The 22,940-nt window shown below is 42.1% G+C and overlaps 1 protein-coding gene across 6 annotated transcripts in view; it reads right to left on the bottom strand.

Moving 5' to 3' along the window:
- The window catches only part of ARHGAP21 (Rho GTPase activating protein 21), a 208,467-nt gene that overhangs the window by 13,941 nt on the left and 171,586 nt on the right, over positions 1–22,940 (bottom strand). For all 6 annotated transcript variants that reach the window (XM_032775680.2, XM_075062282.1, XM_032775676.2 and 3 more), the window contains 12 exons: positions 15,637–15,795; positions 15,376–15,478; positions 15,234–15,270; positions 14,494–14,619; positions 13,402–13,686; positions 12,342–12,406; positions 12,115–12,263; positions 3,306–3,448; positions 3,025–3,180; positions 2,832–2,910; positions 1,988–2,061; positions 1,811–1,900 (listed from right to left, as the gene is read on the bottom strand). In XM_032775680.2, the coding sequence (XP_032631571.2) occupies positions 1,811–1,900; positions 1,988–2,061; positions 2,832–2,910; positions 3,025–3,180; positions 3,306–3,448; positions 12,115–12,263; positions 12,342–12,406; positions 13,402–13,686; positions 14,494–14,619; positions 15,234–15,270; positions 15,376–15,478; positions 15,637–15,795 (1,466 nt within the window). The remainder of the gene's footprint in view (positions 1–1,810; positions 1,901–1,987; positions 2,062–2,831; positions 2,911–3,024; positions 3,181–3,305; positions 3,449–12,114; positions 12,264–12,341; positions 12,407–13,401; positions 13,687–14,493; positions 14,620–15,233; positions 15,271–15,375; positions 15,479–15,636; positions 15,796–22,940) is intronic.

Raw genomic sequence — 22,940 nt, 5'->3', positions numbered from 1 at the left:
TCAATATATCGCGTCTCATCTAGACGCGATATATCGATCCCCGAATGAGCTCCTATCGATCCCGGAACTCCACCAATCCCAATGGCAGTAGCGGAGTCGACATGGGGAGCCGTGGACATCGATCCCGTGCCGTGAGGACGGTAGGTAATTCGATCTAAGATACTTTGACTTCAGCTACGTTATTCACACAGCTGAAGTTGCGTATCTTAGATCGATTTCCCCCCGTAGTATAGACCAGCCCTGAGGAAAAGAAGGGGGGGGGGGATTTGATAGCAGCCTTCAACTACTTGAAGGGGGGTTCCAAAGAGGATGGAACTAGGCTGTTCTTAGTGGGTGGCAGATGACAGAATGAGGAGCAATGGTCTCAGATTGCAGTTGGATATTAGGAAGAACTATTTCACTAGGAGGGTGGTGAAGCGCTGGAATGGGTTACCTAGGGAGGTGGCGGAATCTCTATCCTTAAAGAGTTTTAAGGCCCTGGCTGGGATGATTTAGTTGGTGTTGGTCCTGCTTTGAGCAGGTGGTTGAACTAGATGACCTCCTGAGGTCTCTTCCAACCCTAATCTTCTATGATTCTAAGAATAAGCACAGCATTTCTACTATTCTTTATTATATATTGTGGCTTACAGTTTATCTTCTCATGCTCATGACATGGAATAAACTCCTCATAAATGGGGGGTCCCATGATCCGCAAGAAAGAGAACAAGACTGCAAGTCTGAATGTTCTGAGTCTGAATCCTAGCTTTGACTCAGTGCATTGCCTTGGTCAAGTCAGATCACTGCCCTGTAAAACGCTAGTTCTTTATGCTATGAGGATTCATTAGCTGAAATTTTTACAAACACTTCTGATATATAAAATGCTATTCTAAGGGCTAGTTACTATCAGACAGAACCCTGAACAGTGCTTTAAGCATTGCACAAAAATGTATATTAAGAAATGATGACAGCACAAACCATTTATATAGGTTTGCTTTTATTCACCCACAAAATCTGATTAATATTTGTAACAAAATCTTACTTATTTAGATGGAGGGTAAAATTTTCAAAATCATTTCAGTGATTTAGGAGATTAAGTCCAATTTTCAAAAGTGACATAGGTGCTTGGGAGCTCAAGTCTCACTGAAAATTAACTAGACTTAGGTGTTTTTTAAGTTTTACCTAGAGCATTTTATTCTGAAGGATCCTAACACGCTACACAAAGCATGGGCCCAGTCTTGAACTGTAGAACACTGAAATGAAGTACAGCATAACATACACACAAACAGTGGGAAAATGAGACATTTTTTAAATGAAATAATGGCAGACCCCTATTTTCATGAGATCTTTAACATTAATTATCAGACAGTAAACAGACTGAGCAGACTTCTCAGGTCTGCACAGAAAACGTGCACCATTTTAACTGAAATTGGTTTTGAACTGTTCAGTTCAACTAGTTGAAACCTTGCATGGGCTCACAGATGGTCTCAATTAAGTTGGTTTACAACTGGCTTATGTTGAAGTTACAGAATTAAACAATATGTATATAAAGCCAGTTGTAAACCAACTTAATTGTGACCACACAGGTGGTTCGTACCCAGTTTCAAGTAAATAAAAATGAATTTTAGTTACACCAGAGCACACTTTGTATACAGACGCATCTCATCCAAAAGCTCCTCAACAGAGCGAAGGGCCTTATGTTGATTTTACCGACCTTAACCAATAAAACCCTGGGTTGACACAGATGGGTTTATCACCTGAAATAATCCCACACAATGAAATTTGTTCAAATAAGTAAAACGGAACAAAACGTCTTGTATATTGGGTTTGATACCTTGTTCTTTTCTGAATTCTCTGCTACGGTCTTCAGATGTGCAGAAAGAAACTTAAGTGTTTCATAATGATGTTCAGGTAAATCGTGAATCTGAAATAAAAATAATTTTAGTATGGAGTTTAAAATATTTTAGTGCTAAATTGTACTGCATTTAAAATGTATTCAGACTCAGCATACCAGCCTCTTAAGTGTTTTCAGCCGCTCAATAGGATCTTCTTTTCTATTGGCATCTATGAAATCTGCGTATTTGTCTGACAAAAGAAAACAAACTGTTTTACTGCATATGAGAGAGAGAAGTTTCGTAGAAAACAGAAATTAACCACTTTCAACTTTTACATAATATACCTAGCAGCTGTAATGGAAAAATAGCTCAAAGAATTCATGTCAAATTAAACTGATAAATTCTAATAATTTGATTGGGAATATCACTGGATTGTGATTATAAAAGTTAACCTCCTACTAATTTAAAACACAATTCTTTAAAACCCCCACTATTTCTATCAAACCTATAAATAACTGCAGATGGAGCATATGCTGTTCAAGTCAACAAATTGCATTCCCACAGCTGTTCTACCAAGTTGAATAGTGGTTTTACACAGATCCAGACATACACGGTTACATTATTTCAAACTACTTCAGAAGCATGAGGAGATCAGTGAGGGGAGGAGGAAGGAAAAATGTGTTAGCTTAGTTTGGCAGAGGGCTAAAATTAACAGGATACTAACTGTATACTAACCTACTACATACAATGCAACGTAGACATGAACAAAGCATGTTCCTGTTTTGGAACCATTTACAGTGATTCCTGGGCAGTTAGACAAAAAATTACTGTCAGCTGACATGTGTAAGCCATTTTAAACAAAATTATCAGCCTTTTTAATATAAAAATGTGGAAGTTTATTACTTCATTGGGTTATTTTCACTTGATTTTTTCTCTCTCTCAATCATTTGAAGGCCCTAATGAGGATTAATATTTGATGAAAAAATTTCTAAAACAAGCCCAAAAGGGAAGACAACTCACCATTAGTAAAAAGTGGTTCTGGGAGCTTTCTGAAGAAGGATTTCAGTAAACTGCTTATCACATTCAAGTCTCGCCATTTCTATGTATTCAAAAGAGAGAGAGAGACACACACACAGACTTTGTATTGCTATATTCATCATAAACCTCCTAGAAAAGATTATTTTAAATGGAAATATAGCGAACACCAACTTACATCATCATGAACATCGATGTCAGTCATTCCTTTATTGAGTTCCTCTTGCATACTTGAGATAGCAGCATTGTTTCCAGGGACTCTGTATATACCTGTGTATTCAAGGCCCCGTTCTTCAACCAGTTTGCAGCATATGTCGACTATCAGTGGAATATACTGGGGAGAACGGGAGGGAGAGAAGGAGGAGAAGATTGTTGGTTTTGTTTAAAAAATGCCTCACACAAGTAAGAACATACAAGTATTTTCAAACTACAGTGAAAAGAAAAACTGTACTTTCATACTTTATTGGTGTGAGCTGGGGGACAGTCATCAAGCCTAACGCCAAAGGTTCCTAAAGCAGATGGCTTCTTCTCAAATGTCTTCCTCATGATGTTTGGAATGCCTTTTCGCCATGTTCCCTTGTCTTTCGGTGGACTTGTCTCATCTTTTTGTTAATGTAAAGCAAATGGGGAGAAAATGGAAATGTTCAAGTCATACAATCAAAACCAATTCTGATCAAACCAAAATGGCCAACCACTTAGTTTTTTTATGATTTGCTGTATTTTCATCAATTTCATTGTCCAAACTCCCTGCAGACACTCAGTAAATATGCAGAGTTTCTCAGACAAGACCAGGCATCTGGCTTCCATTGAAGAGGTCTGACTGGATTTTGCCAGCCTCCCTTAGTCTATCTAAAAACACACACTACTGTCTCTTCACATGACTTGGAAAAAAAAACAGTTATCTACCTTTTCATAACTGTTGTTCTGAGAGACGTGTCGCTCATGTCCATTCCATTCTAGGTGTGCGCAAGCCCACATGCATGGTCGTCAGAGATTTTTGCTTTAGCAGTGTCCATAGGGTCAGCTATGGTGCCCCCATGAGTGCTGTGCTCATGCATTGGTATATCCGGCGCCACCAGCCCTACACCCTCGCAGTTCCTTCTTGCCCGCAACTCCGACAGATGGGCAGAGGGTTGGGTAATGGAATGACATGAGCAACACATCTTGAAGAACAATAGTTACAAAAAGGAAGGTAACCATTTTCTTCAACTGCTTGCTCATGTTAATTCCATTCTAGGTGACTCACAAGCAGTGTCCGTGGAGGTAGGCTCAGCGTTCACAGTCGTGCAGCTTGCAGCACTGCTCTGACAAAGTCAGCTTTGTCTCGAGCTTGCTGGGTAAGTGCCTAATGAGACGCGAATGTGTGGACAGATGACCAGGTAGCGGCCCCACAGATCTCTTGGATTGGAACCTGTGCCAGGAAGGACACTGACTATGCCTGTGCCCTAGTCGAGTGTGCTGTCACAACTGCCAGTGGAGGCATGTTTGCCAGCTCACTGCAGTAGCAGATGCAGGCAGTGATACAGAACAAATCTTCTGAGCAGACACACTGGGCAACCCTTCATTCTACCTGCCACGTCAATGAACAACTGCACTGACTTATGGAACAGCTTTGTCCTATCTATGTAGAAGGCCAGGGCCCTCCTGACATCCAGGGCATGCAGACTGCATTCCTCCTCTGATGCATGAGGCTTTGGAAAGGAGACAGGTATATGTGCTGGCCAGTATGAAACTGGGAAACTACCTTAGGCAGAAGTGCCAGGTGCGGTCGCAGCTGGACCTTATCTTTGCGGAATACCATATAGGGTGGTTCTGAAATAAACACCCTGATCTCGGACACGCTGCAGGCCAACGTTATCACAACTAAGAATGAAACCTTCCAGGGAAGAGCAGGAAGCCAGAGGGTCAAAGAGCCTTAACAACACAAGATTCACGTCCCAGGGAGGGAGCAGGATCCCAGATATGTGAGCAGAGATGCTCCAGATCTTTCAAAAACCGGGCCTTCATGTCATAAGCAATGACTAACCTGCTTTGGAACGAAGGGTGGAAAGCTGAAATAGCGACCAGGTGGACCCTGATCGATAACAGGGACAAACCTCGGAGTCTGAGGTGCAGAAGATAATCCAGGATCTCCTGCAGTGAGGCCAGCTTGGCCCAGATATGCTGTTCCAAGGTCCAGCACGTGAACCTTTTCCACTTGGCCAGGTAAGTCACTCTGGTGGAAGGTTTCCTACTACCCCACAAGACCTGTTGAAGCTGTGCTGAGCATTACCGTTAATCCGTATTTAGCCATGCAGCAGCCATGCTGTGAAGTGTACCTCCAGCATGTTTGGGTGCAGAAAGCTGCCATGGTTCTGGGACAGCAGATACAGCCAAAGGGGCTGCAGCAGGGCGGCTATCGGAAGCCGCCCTGCTGAACCAGCGCTGGTGAGGCAATGCAGGAGCTATTAGGGTAACCTTCACCCTGTCCTTTTTGATCTTCAGGAGGACTCTGTAAATCAATGGCACTGGCAGGAAGGCGGGCATCAGCGCTTACGACCACGAGATGAGAAACCCGTCTGACAGAGAGCTCCTGTCCATCCCCCGGATCAAACAGAACAAATGGCACTTCTGTTGTGCCTGGGCACGAACAGGCCCACCTGAGGAGTCCCCCACCTCTGGAAGATTGTACTGACCGCCTCTAGATGGAGCGGCCACTCGCGGTGAGACGAGAAGGTCCCTGCTGAGGTGATCTGCTAACATGTTCCTGGTCCCAGGTAGATGTTCAGCTACCAGATGGATGACATGCCTTACGCAAGTCCCAAAAGCAGAGAGCTTCTTGACAGAGGGCCGACGACCTGGCTCCTCCCTGCCTGTTGATGTAATACATTGCAGCGGTATTGTCTGTAAGGTCCTGCACCACCTTGCCCTTCAGATGGGGCCTGGGAGGCCAGGCAAACTGCTCTGAGTTCCCTGACGTTGATGTGGAGGGCAAGATCGTCCCGCAACCAGCAGCCCTGCATGCTGAGCTCGCCCAGATGGGCTTCCCAGCCCAGGTCCGACACATCGGAGACCAGGATCAGCAACAAGGACGGGCCCATGAAGGGAACTCCCTCCAACACTGACCTGGGGTCCAACCACCAATCCAGCAATAAGCAGATGCGATCCAGCACCCCAACTACCTGGTTTAGATCATGTCCGTTGGGAATGTAGACCGACACCAGCCACACTTGCAGAGGCCAAAGATGGAGCCTGGCACGACTGACCACATATTACATGCGGCCCAACAACCGCGGGCAGGTGTGAGCCATGTGAGCAGGTGTTTTTCAAATGGGAACTCAGGTCTGACAGTCTGAAAATGCACCTCTGGAAGGAAAGCTCCGGCCTGCGTGGAGTTGAGAATTGTTCCAATGAACTCTGTTGCACAGGCCTTAAGGTAGATTTTTTGTCGGTTATCAACAGGCTTAGGTTGCGGCACGTGAGCGCACCAGATCGAGACTCCTCTGCACTTGTTTCAGAGATCTGCTCTTGATGAGTCGATCAGCGAGATACAGGAAGATCTGGACCCCTCAATGTCACAAGCAAGCAGCCACTGGCGCCATACATTTTGTTAACACCCTCTGGGCAGATGAGAGGCCAAAGGGCAGCACTGTAAACTGGAAATGGCATCCACCCACCATGAAACAGAGAAAGCATCTGTGACCGTGAAATATGGAAATAAGCGTCCTTCAAGCCGAGGGTGGCATACCGGTCTCCCGGATCCAGGGAGGGGAGGATGGAGGCCGGAGAGACCATGAGAAAAAGACAGTTATCTTTTCCGTAACTGGTGTTCAACATGTGTTGCTCATGTCCATTCCATATTAGGTGTGCGTGCACATCACATGCACTGGTGACGGAAGTTCTTCCTCAGTAGTATCTGTAGGGGACTGGCTCTGACACCCCCTGGAGTGCTGTTCGTGTGACGCAGTATAAGGGACGCTGCCTGCTCCAAACACCCTCAGTTCCTTCTTGCTGGAAATTCTGATAGTGGGGAAGGAGGGCAGGTCATGGAATGGACATGAGCAACACATTTCAGAGAACACCGGTTATGGAAAAAGTAACTGTCTTTTCTTCTTCGAGTGCTTGCTCATGTCCGTTCCATATTAGGTGACTCCCAAGCAGTACCTCCGGGAGGTGGGTAGAAGTTCATGGTCATGTAGATAGCAACACAGCTTTGTTGAGCCCAGTATCGTCCCTGGCCTGTTGAGTGATGGCATAAATGAGTGGTAAATGTGTGGACAAAGGACCACATTGTGGCTCTACAGATGTCCTGGATAGGAATGTGTGCCAGGAAGGCTGCCGAAGATGCCTGAGCATCGGATGACCCTTCATCCTATCCACTGTAGTGATGAAGAATTGAGTCAATTTATAGAAAGGCTTGTGGTATGCTTTAAGTAAAAAGCCAAGGCCCTCCGGATGTCCAGGGCGTAAAGACGCCTCTCTTCACTGGTGTTGTGTGCTTTGGGACAGAACATTGGGAAGATAATGTCCTGGTTCATATGAAAGATGGAGACCGCCTTTGGCAGGAAGGCCAGATGGGGCCGCAACTGAACCTTATCTTTGTAGAAGACAGCGTATGGCAGTTCTGAGGTCAAGGCTTTAATTTCTGAGACCCGTCTCGCCGACATCACCGACACCAGGAACATGACCTTCCACGACAGATGGGAAAGGGAGCAGGAACACAGCTGTTCAAAGGGCAGGCCGGTGAGCCTAGAGAGAACGAAGTTAAGATCCCATTGCAGGACGGGAGCCCGCACCTGTGGGAAGAGTCTCTCCAATCCTCTCAAGAATCTGACCTGTCATGTCATGGGATTGGCGGGTGAAACGTGGAGATGGCCGCAAGATGCACTCTAATGGAAGTGTGCGCCAGGCCCTGGTTCCTCAAATGGAGCAGGTAGTCCAGGATCGCCTGTATGGAGGAATGTGAGGAAGAGATGCCCCATTCGGACGCCCAGGGGGAAAACCTCATCCACATGGCCAGGTAAGTCAGTCTAGTTGAAGGCTTTCTACTTTCCAGGAGGACTTGTTGGACTCCTTCTGCACAGGTCCACTCCTCTAGGTTTAGCCACACAGCATCCACACCAAGAGGTGGAGGAACCCATGGTTGGGGTGTAAGAGCTGACCGCTGAGCCTGCCTCTCCAGTCCTGAGGCGTGACTGCTTTGGGCGGGCAAATGCTGGCAGGACATCCCTCTCAATGGGGATCGGTACCACTGAGACTGGGACACATGCATAGGGTTTTCCCCGAGACCGAGGAACCGCGGGAGCCGGTGTGGGCGGCACAGAGAGTGTAAGGATCTCTTGAGCCACTCAAAGAGCTTTGGGTGTCGACAGCATCTGAAGCTGGCTAGGGCCTGCACCATTATGTGGGGATGAAGGCCCTTTGAAGAGATCACCTTGCTGCTGTGCTACCCTCCTCCACCAGAGTGCCAAATTCTGAGTCCTAATTTTGGGGAAAGGACTCTGAACTTTCAGAGGGAGTCCCATAAGCTAAAATTGTACCTGCCCAAGAGAGCCTTGTGGTTCGCCACCCGAAATTGCAGGCTAGCTGTCGAATAAATTTCCTTCCCAAAAAGGTCCAGTCTTTAGACCTCTATTTTTGGGGTTGAACTGGCATGCCCCTACTTGTCCTTTCGTTGTCCACAGAAACGACCAGTGAGCCTGGAGGTGGATAGGTATAAAGGCCCTCAAACCCTTTGGCCAGGACAAAGCACTTTTTTTCAGCTCTTTTGGAGGTGGGAGGGGTGAATGATGGGGTTTGCCAGAGGGGCTTGGCAATTCTGAGGATATGTCATGCACTGGTAGTGTGACATGGACAGAGGTAGAGGCTGAGGACGTTGAACAAGGTGTCCACATGCTCGACCATCTCCTCCACCTTTAGACCGAAGTTCTTGGCCACCCGTTGATGCAGGGCCTAGAGGTGCAGGTATTCTTTAAAATCATCTGACATGCTGGCCCTTGAGGATTCTGCCACCACCTTGTCTGGGGGATGAGGACAGTGACTGAATAGCCGGGGGATGCCCCGGGGCATCACCCTCTGTGAGGAAAGTGGGTTTTGGAGTGGGCAATGGCTACTCTACCCCAACTTCCGAGCACCAAGCCTGGTGCCATCAATATTGCTCCAAGGTGGTCACCGACAAGTGGTGTGAAGGGGGCATAGGCATCATGGGCATGCCCCACACACTCCAATAGGGCCAGTGTGCTGTCCACTAGCCATGCTGCAAAGGTGGTGATGCAGAAGTTGATACAGCCTCCAATGCCCAATCATGCCTGTGTTGCCTTGGTGAGGAGCTAATCTGCCCTTCCATGCCGGAGGAATCCCTTTCGAGTGACCACAGTAGAATTGCTGATGCCTGCATTTGTCGGCTGACGGTTGTTGCTGGAGACCGGTGCTTCAAATAGGAAGACCAGTGCTGGGGCCCCCCAGACCTGCGCCGAGAAGACAACCGGCGGGAGGGTGAATGGTGCTGGTAATATGGAAACTGGCATGTCCCCCTAGGAGACCCACATCGAGAGGGCAGAGACTACGTACACAGTGCCCATGATCTAGTGCAAGCCCCTGAAGATCTGAGCTGCAAAGCCAGAGATCTGCAGTGTGAAGTTGGAGAGCGCTCCCTTGGCTCAGGATATCGGCAGCGTTCAACTGCCTTTGGGGGGTCTTGGCAGCTGGCTTGCCCTTGTAGGGAGCCTTTGCTGCTTCCTGTGGCACACATGGTGCCTGCAGCGCTGGTAAAGGCCTCTGCTCTCTAGGTGCCAGGAGAGCCTGGGAAGGCACTGATCCCGCCACAAGACTGGGTCCCCTACTGCTTCCGGGATTCAGCGGTGGATCCTTTGGGGGGCTAAGGGCCCCGACTAGGGAGGCATGTCCATGTGGCTCCGGTGTGGGTGGGCAGCCACAACTGGGTCCTTTGCCAGATACCCTGTGGCCTTTCTTGCCCATTGTCAGGGAGCCGTGTTTCTTGGTCTTCTTTCTGGGCACTGGTGCCGGGGGTGTGCTATGCACTGAAGCCAAGGTCCTAGGAGTAGAATCCAGCTGGGACAGCTCGGAAGCCAAGCGAAGAGCAGACTCCATGAAGAGGGCCCTCAAACAGATGTTGCTCTCTTTCTGGGTCGTGGATCAAAAGTTTTTACAGTTGTGACACTTGTCTTTCACATGCAATTCCCCCAAGCCGTTAAGGCAACTGCTGTGGGCGGTCACTAACAGGGACAGGCCTGTTGCAGTCCAAGCAGGACTTAAACACTGGAGACCGGGGCATTCCCTGCTTGGAAAAGTCCCCATTGGGATGCTAACTTCTAACTACACTTAACAAGTGCTTAACACTAACTACTATAAACCAACTATTTACAAGGCCCTAAGACTCAAAGAAGAGATGAAACCGCTAGCTCTTGCTATGTAAGGAAAGGCGCTCCGACTCACCACCACAGGCAGTAAGAAGGAACTGAGAGGGCATAGGGCCGGCAGCGCCTGATATACCGACACATGAGCGTGCAACTCAAGGGGGCATCACAGCCAACCCTACGGATAGCACTAAGGCAAAAATCTCCGATGACCGCACACGTGGGCATATGCCCAGCTAGAACGGAATCCTCATGAGTAAGCTCTCAAAGAACCATCATCGATTTTGGATACATCCAATTCCAAAACTTGGGTAGGTCTTCGCTACTGGCCAGATCAGCAGGCAGCGATCGATCCCCGAGTGCTCTCCTGTACTCCAGCTCTGCGAGAGGCACAGGCAGAGTCGACGGGGGAGCGGCAGCAGTCGACTCACCACAGTGAAAACACCACAGTGAGTAGATCTAAGTATGTTGACTTCAGCTACGAAATTGCATAACTTAGATCGATTTCCCCCAGTGTAGACCAGGCTGTAGGGCTAGAAACGGCTGAAAAAGTGTGGCTTGCACTGTGTGACTTAATTATGCTAACAGTAAAGTTTTCAAAAAAGTGTCCAACTCTCATTTTCAGAAATTACTTAGGAGCCCAAGTCTCACTGAAAATCAATGGAACGCAGGCTTCTAAGTGCTTTAGTCACTTTTGAAAGTGGGACTTGGATGCTTTTGAAAATTTTATCCTTAGACTGATGCAGTCTCAGTTGCTAAAACTGAGTCATATGCATGTTTGGTTCCCCTCAATGATACAGGTAAGTGAGGCTGCACTAGGACCATAATTCTCCTGATGTGATCCTGTTCTCTTATTCAGAGGTTTCTGGAGAAATAATGCTGTTTAAGATCCTGAAGGTTACTCACCATTACCTCTCCAGCAAACTGCTATTGCAGTTTTAGTATATAATACGGTATGATAATGATAGTCAGTATAAAGGAAAACTTGTTTGGGGCACAAAACAGAATTTATTCTCTGAGTTCAGGTGCACATGTTCAAAGCTGAGTGCTCAGTCACTTAAATCAGTGGTCTGATTTTCAGCAGTGCTGTGCACCAACAACTACCTTTAGAAATTTTGGCCTGAGACTTTACCAGTTGGAGATCAATTATTGACTTACGTTTAGAGTTGCAGCTCACTCATCGGTGCAATTTAATATGTGGCACCTTAGAAAGAGCTTAGCAGAGCTTAATTTCTTGCTCTGGGGAAAATAATAACTTTTTTCACCCTAAATAGTATGTTTTCCTTTGTGTACTTTAAATTCATGGGGCAAGAAAATCCTCTACCGTTTAAAAGGTTTTGGAGAAAAATTGTTTTCTTAACAATAATTTTAAAATGGTTCTACCTAGTCATTTGCAGGTCAACCAGGGGCGGGAAAGACTAGTGCTAGATAAGATTAATCTTCTCTGAAGCAAGGGACAAGCTTGGTAGAGCTTGGCTGTGAGAAGCACAACGCTGGTGTATTCTATGGCTGCTGTCACTACAGACAGTTGCAGAAAAAAAGAGCCAGGACTTACCTCAGAAGAGACTGCAATACAGAACTTCAAGGGCCTGAAAAAACCACCTCCAAGTGACATCGACTTAGACACCACACTATGTTGGCAGGAGATGCTCTCCTATCAACATAACATGTCTTGACCAGACGTGCTACAATCGCGAAGCTGTGCTGATGTAGCATGGTAGTGAAGACAGCCCTCAGACTGTCAGTGATTATAAATACAGCTCAAAAAACTAGTTAATGCTTGTTTGCATATGTATATTCACATATTTGAAGAACTGGGTTAAAGCAACTCTTATGTCCTGAATATTTGGCCTTCTACAACGTTAATTTTTTATAGGTTTAACAAACAACAATAATGTATGCAGAATACACACCTTTAGTGAGCAGCTTCCTTTCCGACTCCTCCTTGGGAGAGTGAGGACTTTGGGTCCTTTGTTCTGCTTTAGTGCCAAGGAACGTTTGCCTGATACTGAGACTCTGGCGAGGTGTTTTGGGGGATGGCTCTGTTTTGCTGCTGGAAGAACTGAAATAAGACATTACTTGGTACAGAGAAGTTAGGCACCAGGCAAATAAAACTGCAAGCTGCATATATACTGCTTACCTCATCATTGTGCTATATTCTTTAATCCTCCGGCTAATGAGGTCCCTACTAGTGACACCAGTATCCTGTAAAAAAAAAAAAAAAATCGATCAAGATCTATTTCATAATCCTCGTTTTGACAATACCATTGCAAAAGCTTATCTAACCACCTTTATGGGAATAGTTGTGTGTATTCTAATCAGATAACAGACTGGGTAGTTGCAGAGTTCAATTCCAGTACAGCTAATATGTAATGGGTATTCTCAGGAACAGAGAATACACCGCTACTTTGATATAACACCACCCAATATAACATGAATTTGCATAGAATGCAATAAAGCAGTGCTCTGGGGGAACAAAAATGTAAACCTATCAAAAATACATACAAAAAATGTTTTACAAATGCAATATGTATAGAGACCGATATCAACATTTATATATAATGTGTGCATATGCATACAACATGCTCTATCCTCTAATATGTTTATTAGAATTTATGGAAATGAGTATGAAAATTACAAAACAGTTTTTTGAAATACCTGTCAATATTTCACTATGTAAACTATTAATGGTGCAAAGTTTGTAAGTGAAAACTGCTCCTATACTGCTACTTCCCAACAGGAGTCTGCTGGGACAGAATAGGCCAGAAATTACTGTTCCCACCTGATTACATTGTAAAATAGGGATTTTAACAGGTATTGTACAGCGTAATTTAAAATATGTTTGTAGTTAAATTAAAAATGATTTTTTAAACAACTTTTTAATGGGCAAAACTAAAGTTAAGTATAGATTAACTAAACATCAGATTATTAAATTGCCATCTTTTTATTACTCAGTTATTCTTTGGGATATTTAAACTTCAAAAGACAGATTAAGAATGTCTTCTTCTATGCAAATAGATGTAGTTATACGGGTATCTAATTTCACTGCAGTTTTTCTTTTACTCCCTAATTCCTATTTCAATTTAATGTCAACCAAAACCAGAAAAATATATTTGTCCTATTATAAATAAAAAAGTATAATGATTAAAAGAAAATACCATAGAATAAAACAACATATACATCAGATATTATATGGCTACCTGATCATTGAGGTTGCTATTGTCTTGTATAGCCTTAATCCATGCTAACATGTCATCTCGGTCTTCAGCCTGAAATAGATACTCGCAGTCTGATGTGGTAAGCCGAAATACATTTTTCCTCTTGGTTTCACTGTATGAGATATCTATCAAACACGCATTGATACTGATAGGTTGTTCTTCTTCAGATGGAGTTGTCTGCTCTTTTTTATCCTTGTATAAATAAAGTGAATGACCTCGAAGAACAACATATATTTGCTTCCATGGCCGAATGCTGCCACCAACTCGCTGGAAAATATGAACCAGTTTGTTTGTGTGCATCACACGTTATTGTTACCTAGTTATAAGCCACATACAAAACTTTTAGAACACAGGATGGCACAGAACACTCAGCTTTTGTATAATAGAAGTACTAGTCACTGACCACTTTGCACCAAGGGAAAAGGGAAATCTCAACTGTCCCTCCTACCTTAGCATATAATATTGTATGTGTGGAAATGTGACAGTAGCAAAAGGATCTGAAATTTTAAGGGATGGTTACAGAATTAGCAGGCATTATAACCAAGATTTTCAAAAGTGACTGGGTGCTCCACTTATGTCACCTTCAAAAGGCTTGATTGTAAGAAGCCCCGAGCTACCTCCCTTCCCCTCTGAAAATCAGGCTCCTTCATGTTTGAAAATCTTGGCCTATGAATTTCCAGTGAGTCTATGAGGTCTGTTCGACTTCAAAAATGATGTAAATACACAAATCTGTCCCACTGTTAAGATAAGACACAGCCACACTCCCATCATTCTAGAAGTTGATTTGCACTAAATAACTAGATCTGAGATATGAAATTCTCACTATTGCTCTTAATTTAAACCAACAGAAATGATGACAGCTACGAAGATAATCTATGAAAGATGATGTAGAAGTTGCCCGATTAAAGCCAAATGCTTAACATCATTTTGTTAGTGCCCCTTACATAATGTCTTATTGCATACAAGAAAGCTTTACAAGGAACAGCTCTTGCTTACAGCTTGACTTTTCTTACCCTCAATTTTGGCAGCTGTATTTTTTATATTATCCTTTATGTACGTTAGAAAGCACAATACCTTTCCCTTGTCTGAGACAAGCTGTCGAAAATAGAGCCATCCTTCCTTGGAGGCATCCCCAAAGACCTCTGAAGAGGAATCTTTTCTGGATCCAGAGTCTTCTGAAGATTTTTGGCTGTCTGGGACCTAAAGAAAAATAAGAGTCAGAATATCAAGAGGTCCTCTAAATAGATTTTTCAGTAGAGGTCTATATTTAGGTAATTTTCCCCTTTCTTCCCCCCAACATCTCTATGTGAAGGTCTCCTCTGTGTAGGGTGCAAGGAAATAATTATCAGGGTATGAATATTTCTACTATTCCATTAGTACAAAATGATTAACTGTGAAATCACGCACTATTCAAGCCTATGTAATTCCTGAGATATTCCACCTTTATTTATTTTGATATTTTTGTCTTGGAGTGCATCATATACTATAGCTCAGATGTGAGATGCTGCAGAAAATGAAAACCAAAGCCTTTTGTTCAGCTATAAAACAAATGTAATGGCATTTTAAAGTACCTTTAAAAATAGTAAAGAAATTGGAGAAGAGCAGTACACATTTACTAACTTGTCACAGTATGGTCCCTTTCAGGACAAAATATCTGGCATGAAAAGGTCATTTTAGAATGATTAAAAATAGGTTATAAAACAAATTGCCATGATTTCACATATGTGATCCAGCACAATATTTAAAGTTCATATAACTCATTAGCAAACACTAATATCCACAACTCTCATAATATTGTTAAATACACTACTAACCTTGATCCCCTTTAAACTAGATACATGTTTAATAGACCTGTTGGGAGAAAAAAAGTAGGTATTATAATGAACATTTTGTATACTTTTTTATCAAAAAGTGCATGCGCCTGTTCGTGCGCACAGAGATTTGTTCAGGACTTACAATTTTCCTTCCTCTTTATAGTCATCCAATCCTTCATCATAAGACTTGGATCTCTCAGTTTTTGCAGGAGATTGACCATCCAATATACTAGGCCTGATAGATTCTGCAAGTCAATCAAAATTATCAAATATTAATCAGCTGCAATCACATTTTATGTTTTGACTGTTTGAAGCAATAAAACATCATAAGCTACCATATCTTCCCTGCTAAGAAAGGCAATTTTAAAAGAAAAAAAGTTTTGTTTAAAAACAAAACACTTACCATGGTCATGGGATAGCTGACGTCGAATTAAAGGAACTGAAGATGTGGGACTGGGAGGAACTGTTGTTATAGTGGGAGCTTGAGCAGCAGATGCAGAAATAACAGCAGAAGCGGGAATGTGTGCAATATCATGGTCAATACTAGGGCTACTCGGATCATCTACAAGGCAATATGCAATATATTAGCATGTTAAATGCTTCAGTAAAAAGCTCAGACTAAACAGCAGGCTGAACTTGCCTCTTCATCAGAAACTAATATCTTAAACATTGGAGGAGGAGGAGGGATAGTTCAGTGGTTTGAGCACTGGTCTGCTAAATTCAGGGTTGTGAGTTCAATCTTTGAGGGGAGCCATTTAAGGAACTGGGGCAAAAATCTGCCTGGGGATTGGTCCTGCTTGAGCAGGGGGTTGGACTAGATGACTTCCTGAGGTCCCTTCCAACCCTGATATTCTATTATTCTATGAACATCCAGCCTTTCAAACATTAAGGATCCAGTTAATTCACATTATTAAAACACACATTTTTATTAAGGAAAGTTGGTGCCATATCCTACGGACATACTAACAGTTACATATTTAGGATAACTGTCACAATAGAATAGAATTTAAATGGTATGCTGTTTAAACAGCATGATGTTGGTCAGAAAACTATACTTCTAAATTCAGTTGCTGATGCATAAGGCTAAATGCAAGAGAAATGGAATATAAGTAAAATTCAATGCATTACAATTTATGCATAAAACCTCAGAGTTATTAATCTTCAATCAAAAATTACAGAAAAAGCTCAAAACAGCAATGTTTGAAATGGCAACATACTTAAAAGGTAGCCAAACTCCTATTTAAAAAGACTACCACCTACCAATTATATCTTCCACTAATTGCTCATATAAACGATTGCAGTCTGTACATGTCCAACACCTCTCAGTCTCAAAAGCAACGAGGGTCATTGTGCAGTAATCCAAAAAAGCTTAAGCATTTCCATGCTTTTTATATACTTCTTACAAGATGAAATATGTTGAAAAAATAGGTTTTTCAAAGAGACAACATATAAACATCTCCTAAAATACACTAGGAATACTAGGAAAATACTTATTCCAGTACAGAGTTACAGGAGAAAGATGGAGAGAACCAGATCATGAGCATGTTGCTGAACTGTACTGCTATAATTAATATGTATGTATTCTAAGTGCCGTGAATTTTAATATGCAGCGCTTCTGAAAAGCCTATTGAAATCAGTGAACATTCACAAACAGAGGTTTATTCTTTGCTTTGTGTGAACACAACTGCATGCACGGCATTGTGCTTTTCAAATAGTCACTAACAGTTCTGTTCAAAACTGTCAGCTTGTACCATCACATTTTGGTTTCAAGTATCAGAGGGGTAGCCGTGTTAGTCTGGATCTGTAAAAGCAGCAAAGAATCCTGTGGCGCCTTATAGACTAACAGATGTTTTGGAGCATGAGCTTTCACATTTTGGTTGCACACTTACATTTTTAAAATGGTAGAAAAGTCTATTACAAGTTTAGTAATTTTATACAGCCCTCTGCTCTATGTCACCAATGGTATGTTAGATGAAAATTGAAGCAATGTCTTGAACTAAAAGACTAATGTCCATTATAAAAAGCTGTTCTATGTTATACTAATGTAAAAGTCAGCAGCAGAACTTGCCTATGCAATCTAAAATTTTGTAATTATAACACATTTCAAAGTAAAAGATATTTTCCTTAAAAGCAGAGTGGATAAAAATCAATGATTTAAAAAAAAAAATCAGATTTTATTAAAAATCAGATTTTGTTCATAAAATGATTTTAAGGAAGAAACCTATCTAAAAGACAGTTTTAATTAAGATACATTATAGCTCAAAGATATCTCATCATGGGATAGGGATTATAAATTCATATTCTATAGGAGGAGACAATATATTCATATAATATTTAAGAAAAGTTTTGTAAATGAGTTCCAATAGTTCATGGATTAGGGACCCAATTTTATGGGGTTTCAGGGGCTTCTGTATAGATTATTTAGGTTAATCTTTCTACCTACCCAATGAGACTCAGTGCTCAGTCTAGAAGATACCATCAGAGATGCTTAGTTTTGCAGTTCTCAAACTGTGGATTTGTTTCTCCAGACAACAATGCTCGTTAACAGCAAAAATGTTTTTAAATAAACAAATATAGAGGTGAGAAATAATAGACCTCAACCCTATTGTTCATCTGCAAATTTCTGCACTCAGAGTCAATCCTTTACCTCTCTCTAAAAGTGCGGAGTGTCAAAAAAGTTCAATGAATAGAAGATTGTTGGAGGCGGAATAGATCTGGACAAGGAGAAGTCTGGAGATAAATGTCAGAAACAAGGGACATATGCTTGTTTTGCTGCTGAAGAAAAAAAAAACAGAATACTTAACGTTGTTGTTTTAGTTAAATAAAGCAATTTGTGTGTCTGTCTGGTGATATTCTCATCCTAAAACAGCATGGCAAGAAAATCCTCCAAATATTAATTATTAACCTGTTCAGCTGGAGATATTTATGAAGTCATTGGGAGGTGAACTATCTGCTTCAATTACCTTTCATAAATGAAATAACCAATCATTTACAGCTATTTCAGAAAAGTTTCCAAAATAAATCAGTGTTTAAAAATGTATAGTGTGTACCTTCTAAAAATGAAAGATACCTATTCTTCACAACTCAGCGATAGATGTATTAAGGTTAACCACCAACAAGAATCCACTTTTATTGAGAAAACTATGATTAAATTGAGTCTTCCTGACTAGTGATTTAAATCAGGATTTAAATCAAATTCACCCTGCTTAAAAGTAATATTTATCTAACTAATTTCAAAGTTTTAGCTACTTCCACAGCAGTAATTAGAGACATTAATAAATCACTTCTCTATTATAGTTCGGGGATGGGAGAAACCTAGTAATTACATTTTCATTTTCAGAACTACAGCAGTCCCTCATGGCCCTATTTTCTTCTTTTTCACTGTGCTTCAATCATCCTTTCCAACAGCAAATCCTGAAACATCCCATACTCTCATTTGGACCAAAGGGGAGACACTTTGAAATGAACAATTCCAGCACTGCTTCCTTTACCTGGTTCTTAACATGTCAATTGGGAGTGCTCAGCTTGCAGCTCCCCCTCCCCGATGACACAGACTTCAGTCAGAATGCAATAACCCCTGCTACTTACGACAAGCTAGAAATGCTGGCATTTGGAATAAATCCACTCAAGCTACAAATACTGGAGTGTTTCTTGATACTCAGGATGCTACAGGATTTCCCACAGTATGTGCTATTTAACTCAAGAACTAGGTAGAACAGAAACTTCACAAGCCCCTAAACTGGCAGCAAGGACTCATACTTTACTGATTTTCATACTAATTCAATTTCTTTAAGATTTACTTTTTTACTAACCTTAAAAGACTCAAACACCCAATTGAGGGGCGACAAAATAGTACCATGAGTAATAATTGTAAGCTATTTTATAAAAATAAACCTTAAACTAAAACTAAGCAACAGAATTTAAAAAAATGGAAACATCTGTAATATTTGGAAGTGCAGTGTGTGAAGCAATCAGCTGATCCACTCAGCCTCCAATGAAAGTATTCCTAATTTAGTCCAAGATGTTCACAGCAGAACTCTTGCCCTGTTTTTACTATGGCTATTTATAAAATTGTGGCTGATGAAGTCAATAGATGGGATGGTGGCAGAAAGGGCAAAATGCGTGAAGATAACGGAGAAAAGAAATTTTTCAAATACAAAGTTACTATTTGTTTACTAGTTTTTCAGAATTCATGGAAATTTTGCAGTTATATAAATACAGGGCATACAATATAAACCTGTCCTCTCCACTGGGCTAAGATATCTGACTGCATTCTGCTTGTTACTAACAGTAACAAACACAATACAGTTGGCATTTATTTTACCACTGTCGTATTTCTGTATGTCACTTCACACAAAGTAGTGACACATTCTTGGGAGATTTTTGTGGTGCTGTTAATGCATCTACATGCCTCTATGCACAGAGTGAGAAAACAGTACAGGGGACTCATAGAACCATAGGGTTAGAAGGGATAGCAGAGGTCATATAGATTAACCCCCTGCCAAGGTGCAGAATTTGATGCATCTAAACCATCCAAGACAGATGTCTATCCAACCTCTTTTTGAAAACTTCCAGTGAAGGAGCTTCCACAACCTCCCTAGGCAATCTGTTCCATTGTCCTTCTGTTCTTACAGTTAGAAAGTTTTTCGTGAGGTTTAATCTAAACCTATCCTGCTGTAGTTTGAACTCAATGGTTCTTGTTCTGCCCTCTATGGAAAGAGTAATTTTTCTTCATCCTTCTTATGACAGACTTTCATGTATTTGAAGACTGCTACCATGTTCCCCCTTAATCTCCTCTTTTCCAAACAAAAGATACCCAATTTCTTCAGCTTTTGCTCATATGGCTTGCATTCCATCCCTCTGATCATTTTTGTTGCTTGCTTCTAGATCCACTCTCTCTACATCCTTTTTATACAGCGGTGACCAAAATTGGACACCGTACCCCAGCTGAGGCCTAACCAGCACAGAGTACAGTGGTACTATCACTGTGACTTGTGTGCTATATGCCTCTGTTAATGCAACCTAAAAACTGATTTGCCCTTTTTAAAAAAAAACAAAAAAAAAACAAAAAAAAAAACCACAACAGCACTGCATTGACTACTCATGCAGAGGTTGTGATCCACCAGTTATCCCCCATTCTGTATTTGTGCATTTGGCTTTTCTTCCAAGTGCAGTACCGTACATTTGTCTTTGCTGAATTTCATTGTGTTGTCTATAGCCCAGTTCTCCAATTTATCAAGATCCCTTTGAATTTTAGCTCTAATGTCCAAAGTGTTTGCAATACCCCCTAGCTTTGTTTCATCTGCAAATTTGATCAATATGCTCGGTATTCCTACATTAAGTGCATTAGTTACAATGTTGACCACCAGCCAGCCAGAACAGAGCTCTGTGAAACCACACTTGAGACCTCCCTCCAATCTGATATCATTCCATCAAACTCTTTGTGGTTGTTTAAGGAGATCTGAAGAAACTCAAACCTCAATTGTTTGGCAACAATTGTTTTACTGTGTTTGGAAGAGGTTGCTAGAGTCTCGTGCAGTGGTTCTCAAGCTTTCCCAACTACTGAACCCCTTTCAGGTTCTGAAGCCCAAGCCCCACCACCTGGGGCTGAAGCATATAACTTATCTTTGTGGGGCCCGCCCTAGGCAATTGCCTTACTTGCCATCTGGTGCACTGCAGCAAGGGAGTAGAGGGGTGTAATGAATCCCTTTAATTCCTGGCACCAGTGTGCCATACCACTGCTTCTTGTAGTGGGACAGGAAGCAGGTCCACAGAGCCGTTAAGTCTCCACCTTGTGCAGGCAGAGCAGGCCCAGGAGAAGGGAAAGCACTGCTTCTGCCCTAACAACGTGTCTGGGGCCATAATTTACACAAGTATGGTTATGCTAGTACATCAGCTCTGTCTCAGTTTACTCCCTCCCAGGAGAAACAAGGGGAGGTCAGAAGGGAGAGTTTCCCGCTCTTTGGGGTGGAGATTGTGTTGTTAGGTATGTGTAGAGTGCCTCGCATAACAGGCCATGATTGGGACTTCTAGATGTTACCATAATATAAAAACAAATCCCTAACATGGTAGGGGGAGGGACATTTTATAATTAGCCTTTTTTTTCTTGGTGGTTTAACTCTTTCCCCATTGGGTCTTACAAGTGGAGACGACTTGTGAAGAAGGAAAATAGTATAGTAGTACAGCTAGAAGTGAACATAAGAATGGCCATACAGGGTCATACCAATTGTCCATCTAGCTCAGTATCCAGTCTTCTGAAAGCGGCCAATACCAGGGTACTTCATAGGGAATGAACAGAACAGGCAACCATCATGTAATCCATCTATTGTCTGCTCCCAGCTTCTGGCAAACAGAGTATGGTGTTGCATCCCTGCCGATCCTGGCTAATAGCCACTGATGGCCCTATCATCCATGAATTCATGTAAATCTTTTTACAGTTTTGACCTTCACAATATCCCTTGCAACAAGTTCTAGAGGTTGACTGTGCGCTGAGAGAGGAAGTACTTTATTCTGTTTGTTTTAAACCTGCTGCCTATTAATTTCATTTGGTGACCCCTACTACTTGTGTTATGTGAAGGAGTAAATAAGATTTCCTTATTCACTTTCTCCACACCAATCAAGGTTTTATAGACCTCTATCATATTCCCACCAAGTCATCGCTCTTCCAAGCTAAGAAGTTCCCGTCTTTCTAATCTCTCCTCATATGGAAGCTGTTCCATACCCTTAAATCATTTTTGTTGCTCTTCTTTCTACCTTTTCCAATTCTAACATTTTTTTGAAATGGGGTGACCAGATCTCCACTCAGTATTTGAAGTGTGGGCGTACCATGGATTTATATAGAAGAATTATGGTATTTTCTGTCTTCTTATCTGTCCCTTTCCTAATGGTTCCTAACATTGTTAGCTTTTTTTACTGCCACTGCACACCGAGCGGATGTTTTCAAAGAACTACCCATGACTCCAAGATCTCTTTCCTGAGTGGTAACAGCTAATTTAGACCCCACCATTTGGTATGTAGTATAGTTGGAATTATGCTTTCCCAAAGTGCATTACGCTACATTTATGAACACTGAATTTCATCTTCCATTTTGTTGCCCAGTCATCCAGTTTTTTGAGATCCCTTGTAACTTTGTAGTGTGCTTTGGACTTAATTCTTGAGTAGTTTTGTATCATCTGCAAATTTTGCCACTTCACTGTTCAACATATTTATAAATGATCTGGAAAAAAGGGTTAAACAGTACTAGTCCCAGTACAGATCCCTGGGGGACACCACTATTTACCTCTCTCCATTCTGAAAACAATTCCTTTATTCCTACCCTTTGTTTGCTATCCTTCAACCTATTACTGATCCATGAGAGAACCTTCCGTCTTATCCCTTGATTGCTTACTTTGTTTAAGAGCCTTCAGTGAGGGACCTTGTCAAAAGCTTTCTGAAAGTTTAAATAGATTACATTCACTGGATCCCCCTTGTTCACAAATTTGTTGACCCTCCCCCTCAGAGAATTCTAATAGATTGATGAGGTATGATTTCCCTTTACAAAAGCCATGTTGACTCTTTCCTAACAAATGATCTCTATAAAACATGATGTACTACCATATCCTGCAAAAAATGTAAAAAAGAAACAGTAACAAAAAATAATTCAGAAAAACAAGGAATTGATAATGATCCCGGTCTCTGTCATGACATTTGGGGGTGAAGTACACAGCT

Source organism: Chelonoidis abingdonii, chromosome 2, assembly GCF_003597395.2.
Source record: "Chelonoidis abingdonii isolate Lonesome George chromosome 2, CheloAbing_2.0, whole genome shotgun sequence".
NCBI classification, from domain to species: domain Eukaryota; kingdom Metazoa; phylum Chordata; order Testudines; family Testudinidae; genus Chelonoidis; species Chelonoidis abingdonii.
The sequence above is the reverse complement of the archived record's forward strand: the minus strand, read 5'-3'. Positions and strand labels throughout refer to the sequence as shown.